At 35.6% G+C, this 11071-nt stretch overlaps 1 protein-coding gene across 1 annotated transcript; it reads right to left on the reverse strand.

The window, feature by feature from the left end:
• Positions 1–286: 286 nt before the first annotated feature.
• On the reverse strand, positions 287–5106 carry LOC107193752 (serine/threonine-protein kinase TAO1). The gene is made up of 12 exons (XM_015583256.1): positions 5087–5106; positions 4435–4878; positions 3964–4312; positions 3347–3522; positions 3070–3232; positions 2609–2958; positions 2253–2498; positions 1924–2151; positions 1551–1790; positions 1172–1429; positions 879–1054; positions 287–621 (listed from the first exon to the last, which is right to left on the reverse strand). The coding sequence occupies exons 2-12, from the start codon at positions 4738–4740 to the stop codon at positions 501–503; spliced, it is 2613 nt and encodes an 870-aa protein (XP_015438742.1). The 5' UTR covers positions 4741–4878; positions 5087–5106; the 3' UTR covers positions 287–500.
• Between the last annotated feature and the right edge of the window lie 5965 nt (positions 5107–11071).

Below are 11071 nucleotides of genomic sequence, written 5' to 3' on the forward strand. Positions count from 1 at the left end.
ATTAAACATGTAATAATTCGAACGTTATGATTATACTGTTTCTTTAATTATTATAATTGCAAGATTTTGTAGTTTTGTAGTCGCATATAAAATTTTTCCGTATAATTAGCTGGCTTACTTCAAGCCCAATAAGATCGATACTTAAAAGGTTTTTTCGTTTTTTCTTTCTTTACTTCTATTTACTTCACAATGTATTTGGATATGGTTAATAAATATTACAACGTTGCAAAAAGCATCTAAGTTCTTCAATATGAAGCTCTCTCTTTCCGGATAGATCATCATCATCGTTGACATATTTTGATAATTAAAAAATATGCTGTTACATTAATTTCAGTCCAATACACATTCCCAACCCTAACAAACCTCTTAGGTTTGAGTTGATGCACGTAACGAGCCAACGTCTGCTATGTATAAGTCATTCAATTGAACGTCGGTAGACTCGTTATGCACACACTACAGGCAAACGTACATACATACATATTCTATTAATATGATTAAAATTAAAGACTATTGGGGGGGAAGGATGTAGAACTATTACTGTGAGCCAGACTTAACATTGAGCCACTAAGGCTTTCATCGTCTGGATAAGATTCTTTTGATGCCTCAGCTATCGCCAGAGCACTGCAATAATTTAAAACAAAAAATGTATATAGATACGACTATAAAAAAAAAGAAACATTTTTGTTTTTATCTTAAATTTATCTGCATAGTTTTTACTACACCAAACCGATTCTAATACGAATTAGCTGCACAAATTATAAATTTAAATGATTTTAATGAACATATTATGAAAGGAAATAATCGAAACATTCTTCTCCACTCTCTAATATGCTCAAATCTATGTTCACGCAAAATAGTACAGCTTACGAATTACATACCTGAATCCTATTCTTGCACTTTCCTCGTCAAATTGTTGTAATTCACGTTCTTGCCTTTCGTGTAGCAGACGTATCCGTTCGCTACGTTCACTAAGAAATTCCTCAGTTTCGAGTTCCATTTTTTGTTCAAGCAAAGCTCGCCTGACTGAACCTATAAACATACAGAAGGATAATACCTATTATAAATGTTTCTATTAGAATAAATATATTTTATTTGGTTATTTATGAATATCATGGACGATTATAGAATAATCGACTAGGAAATTTTGTTGTATTATAATGCGATATTTTACCTTGAGATTATGGCATTCGACTTCTTGCGATTCATCTAACCGTATACTTTGTTTCTGAAGCATTTCAGCAATACTTTGTTCGTACTGGTCGCCTAACAGAGCCAACTTTCTTCTCTGTTCTTCTTTCAACTTTTTAATAACTGCTTTCTGTTCTTCTTTAGCCGTTGTTTGTAATATTTGAGCCTTTAATGCCTTATATTGCCGTGTTTGTATTTTACACGTCTCCCTAAACTGTTTGCGAATCTGCATCTCCTTTTGCTAGAACAACAGATGCGTATAAACGTACTCAAATGTTTTTCTTTAATTTACAGTTACATAATTTCTCTTTCAAAATTGAACATTCAACTATTTTTTTTTTAAATAAATCTATGTAGCTTACTTTGAGACTCTTGGGTTGCTGCTTGAGCTCTAGTGCGTGTTTCTTACGCAAATCACGTTCCGCTCTTTGCATATAATCTTGTTGATTAGAAAGTTCGGTCGTATGTTGCCGATGAACTTGATCTTCCCGAAGCGCATGAACTGCCCTTTGCTGTCTATATTCAAGCTCTTGTGTTTTTTCATGATGTCGTAACAACATATTGTGTGCTTGTTCTAACTGTTGTTGTCTCTTATTTAATTCCTATTCATAAAAATACATTATGAAAATGCAGTTACTCCTTTCAAATAGTATATTAAATATTTATAAAGTTACAATATTAAATGTGAAATAGGTAAAAAAACAAAAGAAAAGTTTTGGAAACTAATATACTAACGTCCCGAAGCAGTTCTTGCTCTAAACTATGGAAGATGAGCAACTTTTTTCTACGGAATTTACGAATTTCAAAATCAAGGTATTCTCTTTGCCCTCTCGCAAGTCGTTGTTCTTCTTGCGCTTCAACTTGTCGTAAATTATCTTTATGACTTTGTAGCGTAGCATCCCGTTGCCGTTTTGGTGTAACTTCATCTTGAGATAATTCTTTTTTCCATCTCTCCTTGAAAGCCTAGAAGAATAAAGTTCCTTTATTACTAGAGAATTTTGAGGGTACAAAGCATTCCAATGTTGTTTAGCAAAAAAGAATTATTATCGTTTCACTTTTCTTACTTTGTACTCTCGTTTTTGCTGTGCTTCTAGTGCTTTCCGGTCAGCCTCTTGCCTACTTGTAATCTCTTTGTGAAGTTTCTTCTCTGCATTTTGGTTTTGCTTAAGTTTACGTTCTAATTCTTGCAAATGCCTCAGTTGTAGCTTCTCCAATTCTTTACTAAATTGTTGCAAAAGAGTTTCGTATTCCTTATCTAGTAATTGTTTATGGGATTCCATCTCCATCTTACAACGTTCTTCCAATTTTACCTATTTATAATATTCATGATACAAATGATACAATCAATTCTCTTAGAGACTACGCAATTTTTAAAATACGTTAATAGAAAATGTAAAAGTGATAACAAAAGAATACATACCAAAGCACCTTGATGTTCCCGCCTCATTCTCTTATATCCACTCATCTGTTCGTGCATTTCTTCCTGCATATGTTCTTTTTGTTGTTTAGTCACGATTGATGTTGTTCTAATTGTTGCAAAATTATTGGCACCATGTTCAAGAAGATTGGCAGTAACACCGCCTGTTGATATTTTATGCCGATTTCTCACAGATCCCGTGGAGTAATCATTTGCATCAGCATTTGGCAGTGGCAGGCTATTGGTGGAGGAACTTTGAGAGCTTGCAGAAACACCCATAGAGTGAATCGAATGCTCTGAGGTAATTGAATTACTCTTGCTACTATCACCACCTGTTTGTTCATCAGGAGTGCCTGTATGGTGTAGATAAGAATAAAAATTAATAAGTACCAGAACGTAGTCGAACTTTGTGGTTCCAAAATCAAAAATTTTTTAAACTCTAAAGCTTTGAACATATAACACACCATCAGCATCGCCAACTGTACTCTCAGTCTCACAGGCATCGATCATTAAAATCTTCTTCATTTTCCGATAATTCAAATTATCTAACTCCCGAACAGCACCTTTTGTTCTCTGAATTAAATCTATTAGAACTTGAGGGGAACGCGTTCTGGTGATAAATTGATGCTGTAAAATTGAAAACCTATAAGATTACAACTAACTAAACGACACTATGATTTCTATGAAGCTTGAGCATTAAGGCTGATGGTACTTCGAAGAAAATCTGCACAAAAGACTCACAGATAACAGTTTAGCAGAGGATGGCCTGTCACTTGGACTTTTGATAAGACATACTTCGACGAAACGACGGAAAATGTCCGACCAATCAGGAGAATTTAAAGTTGGTGCATCATTCTGGGCAATGTGATACAGAGCACTCATGGCATTCATGTTAAAGTAAGGTGGTTTTCGCTCAGCTAAAATTAGAATACTTTTAGTCGTTGTAGATCTATCATATTACTTTGTAATACACTTAATTCTGTTTTTACAGCATAGATACGCTCCCGAAAAATTCATATAAAAAACGCTCAAAAAAGATACCGTGCATATGAGAAATGAAGAATTGTCTCCAGAAGATAGAAACCGGTAAAAATAATACAGTTGAGAAATTAAAAAAAAATTTCATTTAAGATCAATTTCCTAGAACAAAAGTAAGAATATTTTTCATAAAATTAAAATTGACTGAAGATTTTTGAACAGACAAATTTATCGAACTGAGTTTAATCAAAACAAATCATGCAAAATGAGAATTTAAGTTTTCTAGATCAGATTACATTAAAATCGTGTATTAAAAAAATCCGTGTAAAAACAGTATTACGTGTATATCGTTATCCTTCAAATTATTCAGACAGCAATACCTAATTCAATGCATGTTATACCCAAAGACCATACGTCCACTTTTCCATCGTATTGTCCTTCATCCATAGCTAATATCACTTCTGGTGCCATCCAATAAGGAGTACCTACGAAGCTATTTGCTGGCCATTTTATACTTGCAGATCCAAAATCTGCTAATTTTACTGTTCCATTTTCGGTAAGTAAGATATTACCGGCCTTTACATCTCTATGGATTCTTCCATAGGCGTGAAGGTAATCCAAACCATTGAGTACACCATCACAAATTGCAGCTATTTCATCTTCTTTTAAAGGTCTTTTATGAACTTCAATAATGTCCGATGCAGATCCAAGGCAATATTCCATTACCAACTATAAGTAATTTATATTTTTACATTTATAATAATAATGGAACAGTACATAAGATATAATTGAGCATATAATAAAATATAATTTAGTAGGTATGAAATATGTATATATATATATATATATACCCAGGCAGTATGGTCCCTGAGATAACAACCCTTGTATTTTATTGTATTGGGATGGTCAAGCTGCCTAAGAAACCGTATTTCTTTTAGGATATCTTGCCATTTTTCAACCGTTTGTTTTCCCAAATATGACATTTTCTTGATAGCAACAATTTCTTTGGTAACCAAACATCGTGCATAATAAACAGCCCCAAAACTGCCATGCCCGATTTCACGCAGGTCTTCAAATATTTTCTCCGGATCATTTTTCTCAAATAATTCAGCAATCTCTGGATCCTTAAGACTACCAGGCCTTGGAACAGCTGGCATAGTAAAGGTGTTAGTAACTAAATGACCGAGGCCTATTTCAGACACCTTTAGACGTCTTCCTGCCTTTCAATCTTGTACCCTAAATTTTACAATCTTATTTAATCCTATGTCAGTCCATTCCAAAATTCAATATTTTATCTGTGAAAAAACACAGGCAACAAATTTTAATATTAGTAATTAGTCATTAATAATTAAATTCATGTTAAGTAATATTACTTAAAGTTCAACTATACGTTTCTTTATACTATCTTTATTATCCTATATTTTTACCACAAAATCATATACAAATAATTAACAAGAGAAACAGACAAATTTATAGCACAATGGAATACAGTGACTCCCATACCTTTGTCTCTTAGTTTCCTGCTTGAATATTTTACATTAAATGAACAGCAGCAAGTTTTTTTTTTTTAATAAACAAAATTTACTAATACACAAAATTTGGCAGATATCAATACACAAATTCGTATGACGCGAAATTAAAAGGAAGTCAAATACTGTCAGCAGAAAATTTTTCCTTGTGTAATTAAAACAAGCTTGACACTTATCACGAGGTCCTCGATACAAATCACACCAGTCAATCCGTCGAAAACCTTATTTGATACAGAGTAATATTCTATGTTTTTAAGAGGAATATCCGCGAGGAGCATTGAAACGAATCTTATCAGCACTAGTACAGAACTGTTAAACGACAGACGTTTCTACGAGAGGAACAGAAATAATCGTAAAACCAGGGTTGGTAAGTAAAGAAGGCAGTCGAGTGAAATTCGCAGGAGGTAGAAATGCGGGCGTAAGGAGGGTTGGGTCTCTGACTCGAAGCAATCGCGTCAGATTGGTCCCGTAAATACAACAGAGGGACATTGTCGGTGTAGCCGAAAACGCTTGCCGTGTTTGGATCGGACGTACGACATCACAATCGGATCCCGGTGTATCAACTAAAATTTATCCAGAGCTCCGGCAGCAAGGAAAAAAATGATATTCACCTCCAAAATGGCGAGGGAACAGGCACGAAAGCATGCGCGCAGCTCTGAGCACTCTCTTCAGACGGAGCAGCTCTTTTTCCTGAACTTGGGCGATCCTTCGAGCATATTAAGATCCAAGGAACACGATTTTTCGTCGTGCGATCGCACCGCACCCCGGAAAAGTACACGTCCCGTACGTGTCACGCACGTACGCACACACGCGCGAGACGCGACAATTCGCGGCAACGCAACAATACGGCACCCACCGTCGGCCTAGCACGAGAATTCGCAAACTTTTTGACGCCTTTTCGCCTGGCCAGGGTGTACTCTATGGCAGGCGAGTTCACCGTCAATGACGAGTGGCGCTTTGTATCGGTCAAATTCGAAACTATGTAGCCAGAATTACCGATAACTACGGGCTCCTTCTTTACCTATTTTATTTAAACAGTAACAAGAAAAACCGACTGAAACAGAGCCTGTAAGACTCATAGGACCACATAGGACATATATAGGATACGTTATCGTATCGGATGTAGTACTCTATTCTAGTTCTGTAGGAATAAATGCAAAGTTTTGTACCAAATTTGTCGAGGACTCCAATAAAATTTTGTGAATAAGCCACAACAAAGACCCACTAAAAATGGATTTAGGTTCAGCTAGAAAGCAATTAAAATTTCTAATACAATCAATTATTTACTACTTTTGGAATGTTGGGAAGATAAATTCAAATTTACCCTGATTTTAAAGATTGCAAAGATATAATTTTTAGAGCTTCATTACATGGACTGAGAAATGTATAATACATAATAGTAAAAAGGAGCAAATCAATTGCCCTTTACAAGTTCCTTCGAAAACAATTTCCAAATCAAAACAGATTACATATGCAGTACATACATGTGTCTGGTTGGCCTTTCCTTTCCGACTTGGCTCTGGAGTTCAAATTGCAGAGACTCTCCAACTATCTATATAACTATACATATACACGTTAAGGAACGTTCAACTGTTTCTTGTATAGACATTTTAACTGATTTACATAAACTGAACAGCATAAGCAAGCCAAAAAGGAAAAACTGAGCGTGTATAACGCGCTTAAAATAATACATTGCGATCCGTATAGTAATAATAATACATATGATATTTAAAGATTATTTATAAAAACATTATGCAAATATAATACGTTTGTATTCGAACACTGATAGGACTAATGAAAGCTAAACCACGTGACTACGGATTAAACGAGACAGCGTACCGGGAATAATTGTCAAAAGAAAGGAATTTATTTATTTCAAACGAAACATTAACTTTTTTCAAATTTTACATGATTATTACACAATGTACTCAGAAATGATTAAATTTAATGACATATTATGTCATCCGAGGGTACAGGAGTTTAGAAATGATAAAGAAGTGTTATCATCTGTTGGAGTCTGTGTTCAGTCTTACATTGTATATACAGCAGACATTCGTTTCCCGCACTAGTCGGGGCTGTAGCGGGCCAGAATTCCAAGAATCGTACAGGAAGTAAACGCCAGTTACCCTAGCGTTTTCCCCACCACTCGACCGTTCATTCGTGCGACGCAGCTACATCTAGGGTGGGCTGGATATGCGCACTTTACAGTTACATTAATTATCTCCGTTCTTTTTAAAGAGATCAGAAAAGTTTATTCACAGATGTTGTTCAGTATGAAGAGGGCTATTACTTAGCAGTAACAAGTTTTTCGTAGGTGGAGTATCTTCTAAGTTTTCAAAGTTAATTATGTTATTTTTATTAATGATATTGAAATATTATGGAATAAAATACCTTTATTACATAAATCGATTCTTCCAAACATTCTGCGTAATAAAGTATTAAGGTATTATGTGAAAAAGGTAATAATTTGTGACATATTTTACATAAAAAATTTGAAACATGTCACGAATTGTTATGTAACTCCTACTCAACCTACAAGAAAGTTATTATTGCTATGTTATGGTCACTCTGATAGCATTTAAGTACTGTACTTTCTGATCGTTTGATGTGAAATGAAATTGCCACCAATATTCATACAGTTGTCTGCGAAATTGTTGTTCAAACAAAACACTCAAATATGTCGTTGAATTCGCCTTCAAATGCTTAATAAGACGACAGTAAACAAAATATGTAGTTCCATAGTGGGGGCAAAGCTCACACGGACAGGCTAGAATATGCTTGTGTAGAATATCCACGGGAGGCGTGGAGAGGGTATGCGCTCGCGCGAAAATCCCACATTCTGGCATCACTGGCCGGGAGGCCTGGGAGGTTGATATGGTAGGTGGGTTGGATATATTGAAGCCGGACTCTCGCGTTGTTACCATTTTTACCCTCAGCACGGATAGTACTCGAGTCAGATGTGACGCGTCTATAAGACTGTATAAGACTTCTTGAAACCATCTTTAAACCGTGTGTAACATATTTTTAATATGTCTATAAGCCATCTCTAACACGTCTATTAAAAATCTATAAGATAGTCTTAAAATGTCTACAAGATGTCTGTAACACATTTGTATTACCTACAAAGACGCCTCCTAAGACGGCTCTAACCTGTCTTTAAGATGGCTAGGTAGACCGTTTTAAGACATCTTCAAGACAACTCGTTTTTTCACAAGACACGCTCACAGGCTCTAGATAGGCTGTTCACAGGATATTACCAGACGTTTTCAAGACGATATGAACGTCTGAATACAGACATTTTCAAGCCAGTCACAAGACATACGTCTGCTATCTGGGTACTGTTCAATCATACGTGCATTATAAAGAATGGTCCAGTAATTTTGATCACTTTAATTATCTTCATTATTTCCACAGACATAAAAAAAATGTATTCACAAATCTTATCTGGTATCAGAGGAACCGTACATAGCAGAAATAATTTTGTTATAGGTCGAGAAAAAAATTAACAGTTTGTGACATATTTTATATTTCGTATATAAAATATCTCACGAATTATTAACTTCTTTCACATATTACCTTAATATTTTATCACGCAGAATGTTTAGAATAATCTACTTACGCAACAAAATATTTTTATTCCACAATATTTCAGTAGCATAAAAGAGAATACATAATTAATCTTGAAAACTCAGGAAATCCTCGACCAACGAAAAAATTATTACTGCTAAATAATAGCCCTTTCCGTGCTAAACAACTTCTGTGGATAAACCTTCCTGATATCTCTAAAAATAAAGGAGATAATTAAGATGACCGTAAAATGCGTACATCGAACCCACCCTATATATAGGTGCGTCACACGACTGACCAACTGAACAGCCGAGTGGTGGGGAGAGCGCGCGGGTGATTGGAGCTCGCTTATTGTAATATTCCTAGAATTTTGGCACTCTACACTCTACGCCCTGAAGGCTGCAATAAACGAGCGCCTATTGTATAACGTCATACCTAACCTATGGCAACAATATTATTTCAATTGCTCCTTGTTAATAAGTTTTTATTAAGATATCTGACCATTAAATATTATAAAACAGATCAGGAGCAATTTTTTGGTACCATAATATTTGTGTAAAAAGACTATTTACTATCTATTTTGCAGACAACAAGTTTTTGCTTTTACATTTGCGAATATCTCATTAAATATAATAGTTGTGATGGGAGCAATTTTAGATTCCGAAGGAGCAAATTGGGAGCAATTTTTTAAGGTAAAAATTGTTAAGAAACATTAAGATATACACTATTCTTCGGCGAATTGTCGACTCTCCAGCTCTGAGAATTCTTTATTGTTCAATGGTATCGTAGAATACTGTCCTTACTGGTATAACCAACAGATGGCTCTTATTATTTTTACACGATTAGTAACTTCAAGCAACGCGTGAACTTACTTTGGTTAGGAAAATTTCATCGATCCAGTAAAAATGTTAGATAAGAAAAAAAAAGTCATAAAATTGTAGTTTTTATACACCGAGCAGACTACATACATACTTTGTTATTTGTTACTGTGACTATTGTCTGGCTAGACGATCGAGCTTAGTCCTTGGCATCGCCTTAATTACCATTGCGTCTGATGATATAAGGGAGCTACTCTGAGAACCCTAATAGTAGCTTTCTCGTAAAAACAAATAACATACCATGTATTATCGTATTAATAAAAATTTACTTTGAATACTGTTAACAGAAAACTACACGAACTCGTTCCGGTATTTAATATGACTACAAAAATTTCTTTTAACCTGCTATGGTCTTTACGGATCTGTTAAGAGTTTTTTTCGTCTTGATCAATTTTTCAACGCTTCTCCGATATTTTAGCACTTTTCAAACTGATCTCATTCTGTTTTCTGAAAAACGGTTCTGTATTTCCGATTAGCACAAGAATATCATTACTAATATGTATATTTACCGTTTCTCGTAATTATTACAAAAGTATAATATGTATCAACGTCAACGATTTACAAATCCTATAACATATGTTGAAACAATCACGGATCGAAGCCATCGCTAAACTCGTGCAGGACTCGGGACTCTGGGGTAACGAGGGGAAACCGAAGTGCGTAAAGGAAGCGGGGAACAGTGCAGGAAGGAGCCGAACGGCCGAATGGCAGGCCATTTCGTGGAATGTCGCATCGTGTCAGGCGAACAACAGTCGGACTCCTCCGGAACTCCGTTCGAGCACAGGCCTGATCGTGAGTCTTCTGGCTTAACTGGTTGGCTGGTTGGCTTACTGGTTGGTTATTCGCGGGTACAGTACAGGTTTGCCTGGGCTTTCCCGACTTGTGCGCCCTACTGCTCAGCTAGCGGCGGCAGTCACTGCTCGCTCCACACTCAACCACACTCAACCGTTGAGTCTCAATGGCTGTCACCGTTTTCTCACAGTACTATCTCTTACAGCTTCCTATTCTCTCTCGACATTTCTTTGTCCCGTGTTCTCATAGTTTCTCGTCATCTTCTGGCACATTTTGCATACTTCTTTTTCCTTTTCTTTAACTCTTTATTTCTTTTATCATTTTCATCGTTAGGCAACGGAAAAAGTCCGTCCTGTTTCCTATCAACGGTACATTCACAGTAAATTTTTCTTATTATTTGACAAACAATATCAATATCGATACGAAGTTATCTTGTATAAAGTTACACTTGCAAACTGCAATTACACCTTTCCAAGAATAGAAACCGAAAAGAAAAAATGATAAGGTAATTTATTGTTTCCATACGGTACAATAGCTCCCGAAGCGACAATATCAGTCGCTTTAACCGAAAACTTCTTATCCTTACATAGGTGTCAATATTTTGTCCGAATGAACATGCCGTTAAATAAGTAATATGAATCGCAAAGGGTGTTCATTGATACCTTCGAGTAACTGTTCCTTTCCATTTCCTGTTCACTTTCATAATTAGTATTTTCTTCCGA

The sequence above is a fragment of the Dufourea novaeangliae genome, unplaced genomic scaffold, assembly GCF_001272555.1.
Source record: "Dufourea novaeangliae isolate 0120121106 unplaced genomic scaffold, ASM127255v1 scaffold24, whole genome shotgun sequence".
NCBI classification, from domain to species: domain Eukaryota; kingdom Metazoa; phylum Arthropoda; class Insecta; order Hymenoptera; family Halictidae; genus Dufourea; species Dufourea novaeangliae.